Raw genomic sequence first — 18,930 nt, forward strand, 5'->3', positions numbered from 1 at the left:
CAATAAGCACAATGTGTGATGTCATGAACAGTGCGTAGGCCCTGGAGGGCCCACGACTGCACACTTGCATATTTTGTATTTGTTTCCCTGCAACAGCAACATTACTCAACTAATGTTGTCATTGGGTATGTATGCATATATGTTTATATACGGCAACAAATGCATTTTAACACACTAAACAGCGAGTATTATCGATATGTGAAGGGAGAACATCAGGCCATGTTTTCCCGCCCAGGTCATTTCTTTTCCAGGCATGCTGGAACACATGCTTTGCGGCCACTAGATGGCGGCCGTTCACTGCCGTCTTCCCTCGCCCACTCGCAGGGCACATGGCGGCTTCACATGCACGGGAATTCTTTATACTTGAGGTATTGCAGATGAAGTAAATGCCATCTAGCACTCGAGCTATTATCTAACAATTTTACAGAGCGTTCTTTCCCAGCCATTACTCGGTTTTTATGCCCCTACTGAACAGAGCCACTCCACCCCTGACAACCCATCCTCGGCAGATAAACAGATTGTTCAGCCAGTGCTCCTCGTGCACACCGATGCCTCGTGGCCTTGTGCCAGTCACTGATCTCTGCGGTCACGTTAAATCGTGCCACACGAGGACCGACACGTTGACGTAGAAAGCGGAGGAAGGCACTCGGCAACCTTGGGCAAAATCGATGCATTTTATCCTGGAAAAAGAATAGTAATCCGTGGTGCACACCAGGGCGTGAGCACGCCATGGCGCGAAATCATGCTCTGCAGTGACCTTGGGTTTAAGGTTTAATCACAGTACATGCTGCTCTCAAGTGTTTCATGAATAACAAGTGTCATTTTAAATAACAGCAGCTGTCCCTTGTAAAGTCCCATCCAGGAGAAGGTAGACATTGTGCAATACACCCCATGCACCACACTGGAACACACTAGCACGTGGCAGGCGCTATTATCTGCTTCTCGAATTTTTGAATAAGCTCTAGCACAGACTCCCTGGCCTATGTGTTTTTAGAATCCGATGACCACTTTTCTAGCCGCGTTCCCTTAATTAATTATAATTTTATTTTTATAAGGCGCTTAATACCCCGAGGTTTCTTAGCGTGGACCCAAGGGGTCAAACTTTCAAGACGAGCGCGTTGCCACTGAGCTATCCTCCCACCTACAAGGTGCCCCGCCACTCTTCCCACCGTCCGTTATCAGAAGATTACTTTCGTTATAACAGCATGATCCCCATCAGGACCCAGCTTTAGTGTGGATCTAATGCCATACCCATCACCCTACAGATCCAATAATACATGTAACAGCCCTACCTCCGTTCATTCCATGTGAGGGGTGCACACAGGGCAGTTTCTAGTCAAAATGGCGCCCAGCCTGAAGCCCCAATGACTTGCTTCCATCCCACAACCCCACACTGCAGTCCCTCCCCAACATCATCAAATCATTGGAATTTAAAGTTTTAGTGACACGTTTAAGAGTCATAAGTAGGCAACAACGTAAATAACAATATTAAAACAGGAGTGAATATTTCATCGTCACATGTTTATGTTAGTTGTCTAAATGTAGTGCACGCTTTGAGATGTTGTTGCAGTAAAACCATCTTTTGGTGAGGCATCAACTGTTTGAACATCTCTGACTGCACTTTCAGTTTTGCTCCACACTTCTCAGCCGAGTCCTTACGGTCTTCACTGCTCTCCTTATCGATCACCTTTTGCTTTCAGCTCCTTGTCCATCTACATATGGATATCATCTTCCCTCCACCTCTATGCAGCGTTGGCTACTGTCTCCAGTGCTCTTATCCTGCTCTTGGTCTCATTAATATTCTTTCTTTCATTCTGTTTTTTCTTTCCTTTTTTGTTCTTTTTTCTTATCCTATCATATTCTTTGATACCTTCCCTGATCTTTTTTCTCTTTTTGCATGTTGTGTTTTACTTTCACCACTCTTTTGTAGTCATTCTCTTATCTTTTATAGTCATACTTTGCTACTTCGTTCTGCCTTCCTCCTAACTCTGTTTAACTTTCTTGTATTTGCAGTTTTCCCCTTTATTTCACTAACCTCCACATATATTTCTCTCTCTTTTTCTGTTGCTGAACCCTGCCCTGTTTCTTTATCTCGCCTCCTCTTCATTTCCACTCTCTGAATCCTGTGCTCTGGCTCACCTTCACTCGATCCTCGTCAGGGCTTCCTTTCTCTGAGTTGTTACTCCCTCCCTCATGTCATTGGAGACCTTCAGTTTGAATAGGTAAATAAAAATAGGTTATAAACTAAGGGAGGCTGGGGCATGGTTGCAGCCTTCCCAGGATTCAGATCACCCCCTTCCGATATTTCCCTCTGCGGATAAGTTGTGAGCGGCGGTAATTGGTGACACTGCTCCTGTTAATTACTGATGGTAAGCTCTCCGTCCTGCTACTTCTGGCAGGGGCGCTTGTCTATGGGATCTAGTTCCTTCACTGATCCCTGGTAAGTAATAGTCCAGTCCAGCTGCGACTAAGCTTCTCTTCTTGTCTCTTCCCCTTTCCGTTTTCTCTTTGTCTCTTCCCGTTTTCTGTCTGGGTATTATTACTTTCAATATTGCTGTTAATTCGGAATAACGTTTTCTCCCCTGTTTTCTTCCCAATAGGTGGAAATGCCGTTAAAAAGCAGCTGTGGGGGCGAAGAACACGGCCAGCAAGAAGATGGTTGAAACCGCAATGTCCGACAACAGGTGAGTGATGGTTTGAGGCAAAGAGCGAGATTCGGTGGTAGCGCAACCTTGAACTGAATGTCTTTTAAGTGTCTAACCTTGCCTTTCGTTTTTCCTTGCAGGTGCTGCTGTCGCTGGCGAAGCGCGTCGTGTTGCGGTACCAAGATGAAGATTTCAGCATCCCAGAAGATTCGAAGATGACCTGCGGTGCCAGGATGAAGATGTCAGCATTCCGGGAGCCTTGAAGATGAACTGCGGTGTCAAGAAGAAGATGTCAGCGTTCCGGAAGCTTTGGAGCAGATGTCAGGATCAACAAAGATGCGCACAGGTGAGAGCAGGTTCCCCATTTGCTAAGTATGAAAACTGTAAGCAGGATTTCCAAAAGGTAAGTTTAGTCCCAGGCGGCGATGAGCGTTACACTACATGGAAGTGCAGAATTACGCGAAGCGTCTGCCTCAGGGATCGGAGCAGTTTATATAGCTGTGATCGTGGGCACGCCCACTAGGCCTGGCTTGCCTGCCACACCCTGCCACTCCCAGACAGTCAGCACGTGCAAGGCGACCCAATAGTAGCAGCAGCCACACCCTAGAGTACACGTGGGGCTGCTTTAGTGATGAAAGTTCCCATGTTAAATGCACCTTGCACCCAAATGAGGTGCTATGTCCCAAAATAAAAGCATTCTTGTCCCAAATAAATGTCTTTGCTTATTGTTATTCATGAGTCTGGTGCCAAAGGCGCCAGGACTGTGTCCATCCGGGGCCCCTATGCATGTGGCACTTGAATGTTTGCGTTCTTGGCCCAATGACCATGACACTTTCTGACAATTCATGTTCATTTCCTTGAGATCCATGCATACAGTACTATAAGCGTAGAAGCTATGCACATATTTATGACATTTATGTTCACATTCAATGTTAAAATACGGTATGTCCATCTTCTGAACATTGCATTGTGAATACTGCATGAAATGCATACATTTCACATATACAAGGTAAAGAAATATGGACAATTGCATATTTTACAGTGCCCTTTTCTGTATAAATGTGTTTGACATAAGTGGCACCCTTTCCTAGACCCATCCTAAAAAGTTCAGCTAATTGTCATTATCAAATCCTTTGCGGTGTAAGGTCAAGGTAAAGATTTGTAAACAGATCAAATAGCTAGCTGTTCGAGAATGGTCAGAGCACTCTTCTGGGAATTTCTAAGTACTCAAACTTTACAAACCCAGCAGTAATGGTTGCCTAAATAAATGAACATTTCATGCAGGTGTATGCATACCTGGAAGCTCAGCAAAGTGGCAAGTCAGCCATGTTCCTTTGAACCCAATATCAAAACAAGCAGAAACCATTTTCTTAGCACACACTTTGCTAGAGACAGGGTGTGCCCTATATGACATTCGTCCATGTATTAAAAGTTACCTGTTCTAAAATATTCTGAAGTCTCTCTACTTCACAGTCTATTACAAACTTATTTTCTTGTCTTCGGTCCAAGTCTTCTAAGAGCCGTCTGTAACTTGCATCATTGAAATTCTCCACACATATGGCACTGACTTGCCAGCCATTTTGTCCTGCTTTTTCCATAATAGCTTGCAGTATTGAATAACCTGAGGAAAAGAGAACAACAATATATTTCTCAATGCCACGTGAGTGCTGAATTAAGAAGAAAATCAATTGTAGGAAATAAGTCAGTGAAGGACAGAAGGACATTCTATGCTAACACTCACTATTTTCTGTATGCAGTTGTCATAAAGAAAATCTCAAGTTTATGCCCTTTCATCATCATTCATTCTAGATCACTTTTTATGAACCTTAAGAGGAACAACTGTAATTTGCACCTTTCGTATTCCTAACAATTGTTAGAGGCAGGGATATCAGACGAATGTTTGAACAGCCTTTGAAAAGGAAATTCTTCCTGAGGCTGTTGTGGGCGATCTAAGAAGAACAATAAATACAATGTGCCTCATTACGAATCCGGCGGTAACCGCGGCGGTAAAACCACCTGGTTACCGCCGGACTCGTATTACCATTCCGCCTCCGTGATTCCCGGAATTACCGGGGCATTACAACCCCGGTTTTCCGGGAATCACGGAGGCGGAATGGTGTAAATCCCCATTCCCATTGAGTCCTATGGGACTCAATGGGAATCGGGATCATGGAAACACCGGCAGCATCTCGTAATGCTGCCGGTGTTTCCTCGTCCGCCTGCATGCGGGAGGTGTTCAACCCGTCAGGTCAGACCTGGCGGGAACATCACCTCCCGCCTGCAGGGGTCGGGATCAGGCGGTCCGGAAACAACGGTGGCGGCGGGTTTACCGCCACCGTTATTTCCGGACCGCCAGGGTCGTAATGAGGCCCAATGATATTGGCATCTGTTTCTATTCCACTGAACAATCTAAGCTTAAAGTACAATGCCACACTACTTCAGATGCTCCCAAGCCATGGAAATAAGGTGTGTGTCATGAAAGAAATACGTTGGAAAGGCCCTTGCTCATTACATGCCATTATGAAGGAAAATGATCACATGCAACTTAAAATCAGTACATCCAGTATGTATTGCACCAGAATTATAATGCTTTCATCCATCAGTGAACTGTTAAGTTGGGTTCAACTCAAAATGCCTGTTTTTGTGCAAAGTTCATCTTTCTTGAAAACAGCTATGTCCAGACCCCATCACATTGATTATTGCATAAAAAAATTAATGCTGCACCTGTGTTTTAAACAATACATCTAAATGCAAATATTTTGTCTCTAAAAACCAAAACGATTCTCTTGTTCTTTTAAGCTAATTTGAAAGACAACCTTTCCATTGATTAATGGGTGCCCGGCCACCAGTTAAGCACCATTTTTCAATGATGCAGATGCCTAGGCAAGGACATCGACCCTTAACCATGGAAAGCGTTATGTTTCACAAGAAATCTTTCCCATGAAGCTGCCTACTAAAATGATACTTCATTTACACAATGTCTCTCTCGACACACATGATTTCTATTCGATAATGATTGAAGCCACCCGAATACAATTCACCTAAAATGTACAGCACAAAGACAACTTTAAAGTGTGTATTCCGAGGGGAAATATGAAATATATGTAAAGTTATAATTTCCTGAACCATTTGTCCGATTAGAAAACTGAATGCAGATCTGAATAAAGCAGAACAGATGAACAGCCTCCTTTTAAAATTATATATGATATTTAAATGAATGACTTCATCATGCATCAGTGGTAGAAGCATAAATGTTATCACTGTATTCAGAATATTCTTATGAATCTGAATATGCCATTGTTTACCAATATCCAAACCGAGAATTATTCAAAAAAGAATTTCTAAGATTGGTTTAATTCCTGAGGGCCTGTAGGTCATAGCTGAAACATCACTGTATGACACACACACATTTAATGAATGGGCCAAACTAGGCAAGCAGGATGGCCCAGGTGGGAGTGAGATGTAAAAGACAACTATCACAGTGAGAGGTCCAATCCAAAACAATGGGCCTCACTACGAGTTTAGTGGTGTCTGGGTGGTACATCCACTTGTAATTTCACTTTCCCTGCTCTTTTTCCTTTCCTTTCGCTTGGGATCTATTTGTGGCTTTCCCTTGCCCTTCTCTCTTTGTTCCCTATTGATTGTTAAGCAGAGCGTGCTGTTGTATCCAGCTCCTTTGTGAATGCCTGTGTTTTCATCACTATTAGGTTATCACTATTCCTTCTTGTCTCTTGTTAGGAGTCTTATGTATTAAGTTATCCTCCCTTTGCTGCTATAACCTTTCTGCGTCCCTGTTTGTTCCGCAGAGCTGGAGGGCTTTGCTGACATTCCAGGTGGTGTTTGTCATCCTTGTGATTATTATCTTTAAGTCACCTTATACAATACCACCAAGGGTGTAAACTCACGGATCCTGTCATTGCTTGTCCTGTATGTGAGAGATAGAGAGAGTCCAAAGGAAAATGTCTGGCAAAAGAACCTATACATTTTTGTCACATTGGCTTTCGCATTGGTGCAATGGGCTATTCATGTGTTGTAAATGACGGCAAACCTTGTGAAGTATGATGAATCTGTATTATTTGTTCCTTCTCCCTAGAGGGGAGCTACCCACATTGAGGATAGGGAGGAGAGCCCGCTCAACTGGACCCTCCTTAGGGGTTTGGGCAAGTGGGACCTCACTGGGATTGACTCCCCTCTAGGGTACAAGGACTCCCATTCTGATAAGAAACTCCTGGTCCAGAGAACATTATCAGCCTAGATGGGAATTGGAAAGACTGTTGTTACTTCTGTTTTCAATCCACCAAGTAGTGACATTTCCTCAATCTCTTTGGTTCCTGGTAATTCTGGATCTCGCCTGAACTCCACAGTCAAAGAGGAAAAACAGCCCCTTTTGTTTCAGATGACACCCATAAAATCAAGAGGAACTTTGAATTGAAGAAAAAGAACCCTAAGCAGAGGTGAGCCTCTGACAAGAAGATGTCCTGGAGGGGCAGAGCCACACTAGACCAGGGGCCAGCAGTGGTGTGGAGAGTGAGCAAATCGCTAGTCGGATGCTGGAAGGCTGGTGTCCTGACCGGCTGGGAAGCCAAGGTCTGGGAAGAAATGGAGACGTAGAAGCAATCACGCCATCTGGTGGCATGACAACAAGGAAGCCGTGGTGGGTCTGAGGCCTGGTACCCAACGCCAAGACCAGACTTAAGAAAGGATCCCAGATCCCCAAGCTCTGCATGAAAAATGCATTTTCCATTGAGATGACCAACAGCAGGGTAGTGCACGCTCCTGAGAAGAGAACATAATTGAGAGTACGAACATTGATAATCAAGACTGGGGAAGCCAACAAGCTTACGGGAGCCTGATAAACCGAAGCAGAGAGACAGCAAGCCATTCCAAGGTCCATATGGCTTCAGAGAGCTCTGAGAAGTTAAGAGACTGTCAAGGATGGGGAAGCCAATGAGTTTACGGCAGCCTGACAAAGTCAAGAAGAGAGATAGTGAGCCTATCTGAAGGCCATAGGGTTTCAGAGAGTCCTGAGCAATTGGGAGTTTTTTACCGAGGGGAAACAAACGCTCCCGAAGTAGTAACACCATTGAGAGAGCCCAGTCAACCGAAACAGAGATAAAATAAGTCTATCAATGTGCCCTAGGGCTTTGGAGAGCCCAGCTAAACAAGGAGACTAAGTTTCAAGGCTGGAGAAGTCACATGTGTTACGGGATCCCCGGAAATGTGAACAGGTAGACACTGTACTGATGCTCTGCTAAAACAAGCCTGACAGAGGGCTTGAAGTCTGAGAAACCTAAAATAAAACATACAGAATTACAAGGAGAGCTAATTTGGAGGGTTTGAATATTTACACGCAAGACAAGAACACTGTCAAGCACCAAGGGGGAAATGGTTTAGCCGTGGTAAAGAAACCTTGCTTTTTCTGAGGAAAAGGAAATCTAATGGAGTATGTGAAAAGTTGACACACCAAGCCTATAGATAGGCATGAGAACTGTATTATAAGGAATTGTTGAACTTTGAAAAACCTTGTTTTCCCTGAAGAAAAGGAAACCATATCAAGTTGATGAAAAATTGGCACAGAGCACTCACAGAACGTTGTACAGAACCAAGTCTAAATTGGTGGAATTGTAAATGAAAACCTTTTCATCCTGAAAAGAGAGAATGGTAAAGAACTAATATTTGACCTACAGAAACCACAGAGAGTTTGTGAACTGTGTCTTGTGACATTGATGTACTTATGAACCATATGGACAAGAGATCCAAGTGATTGGACCAGGCAGCAGCCACAGGTAGAGGCTCTGACTCCAGCCTCCTTCTTTGTGCTAGGTTTTCCTAAGTGGTAGGGCCAGTAAAAGATTAGGATTTGGACTAAGGACTGTTTTCTTTTGAGCAACATTAGTTTTAGTTTATTAGGCAGGTAATGTCCTTCATAGCGGTAGGCAAAGATAAGAGGTTTTCCTACTATTTTTTAAAAAACAACCTTGAGCATGCCAGTAATTAGGAAACATCCTTCTTCTGGTCACCACAGTAGCCAAACCCTAATCGAGCTGCTTCCAAACTACTGCACAAAACACTTTCAGGGTGATAGAATCACCCTCCGAACAAACCAGGATGCTGAAAAAGCAGTCCTGCCCTGGTAGCCATAAGACCTACAAAAGGCAGCACACCAGAAAAAAGGCTGCCGTGGAAGGGGGATTTCAGCAAACCGTTTTAGGGGAGCCAGAATGTTAGAGAGCCACAACCCCTAATATGAAAATAATTACCAGACAGTGGAAGCATTAGAGCAGCCTTTCCAACCCTGATGCTTTCAGCCATTGGTGCCTTTCCTAGCACAGCCAAAAGGTAATGACTGGAAGGTTCTCAATCAATCATACCCACAGACATTATTTAATTTACAAACGATCCTGGGTGTACTTTGCAGAACTTCGTATTGAAAATATAATACCTATTAGGATCCATGTTTATTAAATTGCCCCGTCTGCCACAGATCTGATTCCCGACTCCTCTGCAGCAAGGTTTTGAATCAACCATGACCACAGGCACAGGTCTGGGTAACCCTCCGGACCATCACTTTTCAGCCTGCCAAGCCATTACGGAAGGGGAAAGACCATATGCAAATCTGGCTTAGCCTCACCCCAAAAGGGGCAGTCCACCCCGAACTGCTATGCTAGCTCACATCCCTTCTGTATGAGACCGTATGCAACCGCAGACATGTTTAGGCATCAGTGGCCGGCATCATTGAAGTGCAGCTTGGGTCTCTAGTCACAGCACGCTTGTGATCCATATTGTGACCCATGTCACTTGGGTTGATTTAAGAAAAAAAGAAAAAGTGATGGCTGAAAGGTTTTGAATCAATCATAACCATGGGCACAGCTCTGGGCAACCCTCCAGGCCATGGTTTTTCAACCTGCCAATCCATTACAGAAGGGCTGACTAGCACATCACATTGTGGCTGTGGTAACTCTGGGTAGATGAGACATCATTACTTAATTTACAAGTGATTCCGGGTGTTCTTTGTAAAACTTCATATTGAAAATATGATTCAATTTAGGATTCATGTTTACTAAATTACCAGGGCTGCCACAAATCTGATTCCAGACTTCTGTGCAGCAATTACTAATATTGTTTTTTTTTTTAAACTGCTAGGTTTCGTAGTAGAGGTGTATTGCCTCTCATTTGGGATAGACCAGAGATAATCTCGAATTAGCAAGTAGCCAAATAATGTTGATCAGGAGCCAGTTTACATCCCTATTCATTCTTCTTCTCCACAGGTTTCAAATGGGATGCCTTTGGTTTTCCATTGAACCATATGCTTCTAGGGCCATCAGCAATGAAATTAGCATTCTAGTGAATCTGTGGCATTACAATAATCGTGAACTCTTTTGTGAGCCACCCATCCTCAAATTAATAGCCAGTCATTCAGTGACACAGATGATTAATGAAGGGTTATAATTAAAGAGTCACACTATATTGCACTTGAAACCTCCTTCTGAGCGCTGTTGACCCTACATGCTTTGATTTCTTGAGGGTTAAAAATAGTGCAATCACACTCATGAAAGATCATGCTATGCCATGCAGAGCAGGACGATTTGGCGCGGTCAGTTCGGCGCAGGCCGATTCGCCGCAACCACTTCGACACAGGGGACATTTCGGCGCGCCCATTTTGGGCGCTGGGACGTTTCACCGCAAGTATCTTTTGGCGCCACAGATGCCGCATTTAGTACGGACTGAGGCCCAGCCTTTGGCAGGTTCACCTTGCATTCCTGCCCGTGCATGAATAAAGTGTACTGTCCATGAAAAACACAATCTAGGATTCCATCCACCAACTTCCACAGAGTCAGTCTCCCACTCCAGGATACGCGTCACGCGGCTGGTGGCACTTGGTTGGTGTCCGTGCAATCCTGATGGCGTTCAGTGGTTCTCCTGTTCAAATCCAGCTGCTTGCTTTAAATGGCCGTGACAGCTGTTTCTGTATCAGTCAAAGTAAACAACAACCGACACAACTGGCTTTATTTGATATCACGTGCGGTCTTGTATGCCTAAATGGAGCAACGGTGTGCCTAGTCCCTAGCCGCATATATTCAAATGTTACCATCATGGGCGAGGTGCAGACTCGGATGGGGAGGTACTGCTATCGTGCAACAGGTGCAGCATCGCTTTCCCAGGTGCTGCCAAATTCACTAATCTGCATTCAGCCTATTCAGGCTTGTATACCATTTGAAGCCATCAGGTGCAAATACAGCCTAATATGTTAGATACAGCCTTCCATGCCGAGATACTCCGCTCACATGCCAAGGTATGTCAGTTTAGGCGTAGTTATCCAAAAACTCATAAAACAATACTTGGCCCTACACAAAGAATGCGGGCACACCAGAACTACATTTCCCAGAATGCACTCTCTTGCAGTGGATAAACTCAAACGTGTTCGCGAACTATCCAACGATAATACACATCCTTCATTGTACTCTAGCATAGATCAGAGGCCCCACATGACATACTGTTGAAGAAGGCACTCTTCTTCACTCAGTAGGTATGCCACGACAGGACTAAATGTCACAGAATGCATTATACCCCACTTCTTACTGATGTCACAACCACTGGGCTACAACAGAGCCTGCATAAAAGTGAAATGTAGACAGAGTGCCCTCTGCTTAGCTGTCCTCTGGGAACAATGGTTCGCGGATTGCAGAAAAGCACATGGGTCTTCTTGACCGAAATGCAGTCTATCTCACTTAATATATATGCCTCCATAATTCCATGACGCCCCCCAATCAATCAAATAGGCTCCCTCCATGCAGATGACTCAAGAGGATCGCTTCCCTCAGTTTAGATCCCCCCACGGTCCCACCCTCCCAAATCTTCACTGTGTGTCAAGGGATGACATTGCACAATTCAGTTAAGCAGTACCCAAAGAACCATATTTCGATGAATGCCCTCTACCTCACACACTACCGATGTCGCTAGTGAACTGCATGCCCCAAAATGCACGCATTGTTAAGCACAGATTTCCTCATAATGCTGCATTGTGGGAGTTGTAGTGTTGGGTTGCTTCACCACGATATTCAAAGGTAAACTTAAAGTACCGGAAAGTGGGACGCGGTGACAGTTCTTTTATGACCTCAAGTAGGTGCCAGAAAAATCATTCCACTTGTTTGCACTGAATGCACAAAAGAAACCCTTGACCCTTGAGAACGCCATGCTTGTCAGGCGCTCATATTGCATTTGACATTAACACATTGTGGTGCTCTTGGCAGTGGGCATTGCTCAGCTGGGCACAGAGCCATTCCCCGGATACCCTCTGACAGTATCCAGGTCTCGGTGCCCCAATGCCAGTGCCAGGCATTAGCACTTCTCGGACAGGTTCGGTCCTCAGTTACTCTCTGTCAGATCAGTTCTGCCCCCTCCCCCGACCCCTCCTCCGGGCTTTCGGCCGGTCCCTGACCTTGATGACCCTCAGGCCAGTTCCACCAGTACTATATTCCTCAATTGTACCAGTCAGTCTGACACTTCGACCCCATCTGCTTGTTACAGCCCTCAGCCCCCACCCCATAGCACTCATAGCACTCACTCAGTGCCTTGGTGTAAAGCGCTATATAAATAAATAAATAAATAAATAAATAAATAAATAAATAAATAAATCACATAGCTCAAATCCTCTGTGTCAGTGCAAAAGGCCTTCGAACCCGTGCCAGATACCCCTTTGGAATTGGAGGATACTGGCACGGGTTCGAAGGCCTTTTGACCAGTGAAAGATGCATCTCTTTTGGAAGCGGCAAATATTATTCCGTTGACAATCAGGGAGGACCCAGGCCAGGGCTTTCAGGACAAGTGGAAATTCAAAACTCAAATGCGGGTTATTCTATACACTCTTTCACCTGTCTGCCCCGATTTTCATTTTAGATGCAGCGTCTGACGGAGCAGGAGACTCTTGACCCCAAATTCTTTCCAAATACAACACGTTGACAGGCACAGTACCTGTCAACGTGCTGCATTTGAAAATAATGATACTTTTAAATTTGGCGTGAGAGAGTTTAGACGTGGCTGCAATGTCAGCCACGTCCAAACGTCCCTCGCGCCAAATCGGCGGCGCCAGAAAGGCTTCTGCGCCGAAATGGGCACGGCGATCTGGCCGCTGCGCCAAAGCGGTCGCGCCAAACCGGCCAGCGCCGAATCGGCAGCACCAAAAAGGGGTGTACCGATGCCATGTGTGTGAAAATTAGATTCTGCGGAAATGATGCCAGTACAGCAGTAATGCTAACAACTGCCATCATGTTAAAGACAAAATAGCACTATGTTTCAGTTTCCCGTAAAATATACTAAGTTACACTGCTGGCCTTAATATCACAGTTGACAGGTTGATTTCAGTATTAGCATTAGAATGGGGTTTGCAATAATCTAAATATTGACTGCATTTAATTGCCTGCCAGGATTTGTATAATCCTCCTACCTACTGATCTGGCAAATAACCTTTACTCAATCTCTCTTTAAACACTGCAGCATAGATGAACAATCTACGCAGTTTAAATACAGTCTGCTTCAGCTAGCTTTGAAATCTCTTATCAGGCAGACATGAAATGCCTTGGAGCTCATAGTTTGAAATGATAATATATAGTTTTTAATTTTGTACAAAGATCTGGAAAATGATGGATCTGCCTCAGGTTTCGACAATGCAAATGCTGTACCTGTGTCTTTGACACAAAATCAAGTCATTCTGTATATTTCATCTAAAATATCCCCTTTTTTCATCACTGATTTGTATTCCACAGAAAGTTGCCTTCAACAGAGTAAAACATTTCATGCAAGGCTGTTACTGAAAATGTATTTGAATAAAAATGAAAATGCAACCCTTCTGTAATGCCACAAACACTTGTGTTTCCATAGAGAAATTAAAACAATCTGGACTAGTCACATACTCATTCAGAAGCTTAGGCTGTTTGTTGAACTGGTGTGATTTTTCCAAATCTTTGCCTACTTGGTATATAGTATCCTTATATCCAAATCGTAAGTAATGCGACCTTATTATCAAACAATCCCCACCTGTGATATTTCTGCTGGCTGCTCCATGAAGTGGTTTTCTATCACAGAATGTGAACATTCTTGAGAAGGCATTCCCTCATTTGCGTGGGGGCTTTCTCCAGTGGAAATGAGACATACTGATTGCCGATTCCCCTCGCTTGTATTAACAAACCATGCCATGTGCGATGAGACCACATGCACACATACACACAAACACACACAAAGACATTCACAGCTGAAGTTCAAAAAGACCATCCTGACCACAGTTAGGCCTCACTCCAATCTATTTAGTGCTCTGGCCCCTTTAAAGTAGTACTTCCCTCTGGCCATTGTATTACCAAACCATGCCATACACACATACACACACCTGAAGGTAAATAAAAACATCATGAAGCCCTACTCCAATCTATTTAGTGTTACCAGCCCCTTTAAGGTAGTACTTTGCTCTGATCATTGCAAAGCTGCTGCAACTAGCATAACAGATGCAATGTGTGAAACCAGGAGTGGATTTTCTGCTTGATACTGGGCCTCATTATGAGTTTGGAGGCTGCCTCCAAACTCGTGTCCAGGTTCCCTGAATGGGGAATTACCAGGCCATTCCGACTTTGGAGGGCCCGGTATTTCCCCATTCAGGGAACCCGAACCCGGACGATCCCCATTCCCATTGAGCCTCCATCGGGCTCAATGGGAATGGGGAGCATTCTAACAACAGGCCCGTTAATGACGGGCCCATTGTTAGCATGCTAGTTCCCTCGTGGGACCCGCAAAGGAAGTCTGGTCTGATCAGATGTCCAGAGGTGGTCCCGCGAGGGAACCTCGTAATAGGGCGGAATGAGGCCCACTGTGTCTTAGACCAAGAGACAGTCTAAATCTGCTAGTCAGATTTGTCTGTAGTAAATGTTTTTTTATTATGAGCACAGATCTTTAAAATTCTCTGCAGACATTAAAAACCACCAGAAGATGTTAAAATGTTTAGACAGTCCCAGCAGAATCCTCCTCTGTAACTATGGAAAGTATCAAAAATATGTCTGCAGATTTCCATAAAATGTTCCATAGATTTGTACTGCCTCTACTCAGCACCCAGGTTGCACCTGTCATAGTTTGTCTGCACTTTCCCAGGTAGAGAGTCTGGACCATCAGGCCTGGAGTGTCATTGTGATATGTGAATAAATAGTCTTACCACCTTTCAATTAACTCTTATTTTTTTTAGCAAACCTTTGCAAATTTCTTATTCTTTTAAGTCTGCAATTGAAGGATAGTTTTGAAGATGAAAGGAATTAGGCAAAGAGGGTTCACATTTGGAATGTTGTAAACTAAAGGAAGATTGAATCTTCTGCTTGTCAGACTACCATTTAGACTTTTTACTATTAATGATGCATAAAGGACATTGTTGAACCTCTGAAATAAGGCAAAATCATTTCGACACACAACATACCTAGCAACTGCAAGCAAAATTGAAATACATTATCGAGCAGTCAGATGGCTACAATATTTGCAATTATCCTTCATCTTCCAAACAAGATAAGCAATCTAATCCCTCAGAACATGATCCAGCCTGAGCATGAGCTGTTTAGATGTTTAATAAAATGGGAAATGTCAAATCCAGAAGACCCACCAAAAATATCCACGGCAACATAACACTCGACAACATGCAGAGGCCAGGAGGAACTATGCATTGGTGGTGCCATCCTCAAATGAAAATGTATACCCAAGTCCATTTCCTTAAAATTAGGTATCTGGAGAGTAAATTGCATGTTTATAATAATAATAAAAATAATAATAATAATATTTTTCATATAAATGGTGAAAAATCACCACACACTGATGCAACATTGCTCCCAACATGGCTGTTGTTTTATTAAATCCCCATGATTAGCTGAAGCGGAATATATATCTATCATGGCATTTATTAGTAAATTACGAAGCTTTACCATATAGGTACTATTTGCCAAAAAGTGGACATGAGAAAAAAAATGGGAATTTCAAATGGGACTTGCAATATTCTGTTCTAGCTTCCTAAACCAATCCTTAGAGATAGGCCAGACTTCTAGGGTGGCGAGATGATTGAAGGACCAATCAAATGTGTGAGAATTCTTGAAGGGCAGTGCCTAATACTGAAATCTTGATTGTGTCATCACTCGTATATAAAGTGGATGCACTATGAGAGAGGGGAGGGCTGCAAAAAGATTACCAAGGGAGAGCTGCTAAAAAACTACCAAAAATCACCAAAGGAGATATGCTGAGGTGGCATCTGGGTGGAGCTTGCAAGAGGGCTGGAGCTGTCTGTTGCTGCGGAGACTAGGAAACAGTGCCTGTGAGGTTTCACTGGAACCATAGAGGGAGACCTGCTGTGAACCATTGACTGAAGTGCTGGCCAGAACCCTGTTTTTTCCCTGAAAGCAAAGCCCTGATCAGTCCATGAGTGCCAGCCCAGAGATTTCCAAATTAAATAGATTATCTATTTAATTCACTCATTCCCTTTCATAATGGGTTCTCTTCCAATATTGGGTGGGGGAGAATGATGTAGACCCTTAACATATTTGACTGTATATTAATTTAATTAATTAGATTTACACAGAGGGGAGCTTGGAAGAATTCGAAACTTACACCCTCTCTTCCAGTGGGAAAATACAAAATAGTTATTTAAAGTAATTGGGGTGCCTTGATTTTCCTGTTCACCCTGACCTCTCTTCAGAGAAGGAGGTTTCCTTCCTAAAACAAACTTCCCAACTGAAACCCATTCCGCAAACTTGTTTTTTAAATAAAAGGTATTCTTATCTTAAAAACAAAATACCAAATTGTCACCACTCTTTCAACATTGTATTTAAACAAGGGGGTGCTCTTGTCCACACAAAATAACATCACCCCCATGTTACTGTTTAAATTCCCCAACATGAGACTTTAAGTGAGGAGGGTCTGAAATACTAACTTCTAAATTGTCCTCACTCCCTAGACCTGGCCTTTGAACAAAAGGGTGCTGCATATCACTTGATGCTTGGGTTTTTGAGGCTGGCGGAGACGCGTGTTGCTAAAGTGAGACCTCATGTATCCAACACTGAATGTGTGATGTATGTTTTGTCTTTAAATTTGCCCTGAGTCTATTCCTAAGCTAAATTCTGGTGAAGCCCTACTTGCCACATGCATGTTACAAATCCTTGATTTAACCTTCTAGCATTTTGAGCATGCAGGGCACTCTCATATCTCAAGCTTTGAAGGAGAACTAGCTTTTATAAAACAAAATGATGCCTATGTTTGACATTAACAGAAACATGAAGATTATTTTCTAGCATTGTGCCATATTATTATTATTGAGATTCAACCTTCAACAGAGTTCAAGGGAAAGAGACTTGACCAGTTTATTTAGCCCGTGTTCCATGTTTCTGAGTCAAAATTAAAGGTAGAAAAAGTGTGTTTTGTGATTGAAGCCATGTTTTCTGCCACAATGAAAGTGTCAGCTTTGATTGAAAAACATTATTATTATTGAGCTTATAATTGAAATAAATATATATTAATTCTATACCCCAGCCTGGTTCTTGGCTCACTGTGAGCACGAGAGCGGGGGTGGGGGGCAGTGGGAGCTTTAGTCGGCTTTATATGAGTCTATAATAAGGCCATCTCTAAAACAAATACACTTAAGCAAGTATTGTAGGTCTCCTTGATTGAGTGTGGGAAGGATTTCCCATGGTTAAGGGTGGTCTCTCAATATAACGCAACACGTTTTCCTGCGGTACCTCAAATGAAGGAACTCAAATATTATTCATTAAGAGTCTTTTAATGTAATGTATTATTTCTCCAACATCTGTCAGATGATTGCACAACATGTCTAACCAAATAGTGGACTTAATTAATATCTTACAGTATACATATGTAGAAAAGCAATGATTATTTTGTTTTGGTTTGAATAACATTGGTGTTTTATTCAACCTGATATTGGTTCTAAGTTCAAGTTCACCTGAGTTTCAACTCGGAGGCAATTATCCCAACTTTGGGAGTCTTGCAGGGAATATTGAAACTTACAAGAATAAAAAATCTATCGGCTTCACACAAGAGGAAAATCTAGAGTAAACAGATGGTCAGTTTTACAAGTCAGCCTCAAAGGCAAATTCATTAATTAGCCTGCACCTTTTAACCCTGTGGTCTTTTAAAAATGAGCCATTTCCTGAGACTAGTGCAACGAGAATATTGGAGCCTGTCACAAATGCCAGATCAATCATGGATCAAGGCTTCACAAGGAGTGGTTTGCTTAACCCATGTGCTGAATATGAGAATGAAATACAGGGCATGCCCAAACATGCAGACCCTTGGTTTAAACAGCACATGTTATTTAATATTACCTCTATTTGCAAAAGCAAATATTATTCATTAAGAAAACCTAGGGACATGAAACCTAGTGTGTTTTGAAGATCAGAAACTCCTTGTTAATTTGACACCCTATTTTTTAATTGTATGCATTAATAAGGAATTATTAAAATGAGAACAAATTGTAACTTTATGAAGCACTATATCAAATGGGTATGTCACCTACCCAGGCACGTGTCTTCAAGCACAGATTCCAATAATCTTGATTTAATTGAATTAGCATATTGCTGCCATTAATTATAGACGAACAAGCAAATGGCATTCAGCAGTTTATGCGTGAAATAGGTCCCTTTCCTTGTGTGTGTCAAAAATATAGAAATTAAAACAACCCCATGAATACTGGGTTTGTGTATTCATGGGAGTATCTGACTGTTGAGAAAGACAATGCAAGGATCAGGCCAATCGAAATGTTTGACATAATCATGACATAAGCGTGGGAATTCTGGACCCTTTAAACATAGTTTAAGCACAGAGGGTAGGATTCTGACATAAGAAAAAGCTGCTGGAAAGAACCTTCTTTTTATGATTAACAGCATGCTCTCTAATTGGAAGGGTCCTGAGCTGGGAATATCTGGGAATGAAGCTACTGGACTGGTGAAAGAATTTGACTGTGCCTGAGGAGACAAGAGACCAGGGGGCAGATGCCTAAATGATGCTGGTTCCTTGAACTGAAAGAATTACCTGGAAGTAAGAATAAAGAAAATCAGATTTGCCTTTCAGCTTCTTCTATTCTAAGTCCTTAGAGTTGGTGGTTTGGAAGTGCTAGGGGACCAATTCCCAATAGAATACATAAGTATTGTAATGTGAAAAGTATTTTGATTCTCATCATAGTTAAGTGGCAAGTGACATTTCCTTTAAACAAAATAAATAATTGCATTGTGCTGTTTGTATAGTATGTGCCACTCTTTAAAAA

The 18,930-nt window shown here is 42.9% G+C and overlaps 1 protein-coding gene across 5 annotated transcripts in view; it reads right to left on the minus strand.

Moving 5' to 3' along the window:
* Window positions 1–18,930, minus strand: part of GRIA4 (glutamate ionotropic receptor AMPA type subunit 4) — a 1,206,498-nt gene that overhangs the window by 378,311 nt on the left and 809,257 nt on the right. For all 5 annotated transcript variants that reach the window (XM_069640740.1, XM_069640738.1, XM_069640737.1 and 2 more), the window contains exon 4: window positions 4,082–4,266. In XM_069640740.1, the coding sequence (XP_069496841.1) occupies window positions 4,082–4,266 (185 nt within the window). The remainder of the gene's footprint in view (window positions 1–4,081; window positions 4,267–18,930) is intronic.

Source organism: Ambystoma mexicanum, chromosome 7q (assembly GCF_040938575.1).
Source record: "Ambystoma mexicanum isolate Mex_15411 chromosome 7q, UKY_AmexF1_1, whole genome shotgun sequence".
Lineage (NCBI taxonomy): Eukaryota > Metazoa > Chordata > Amphibia > Caudata > Ambystomatidae > Ambystoma > Ambystoma mexicanum.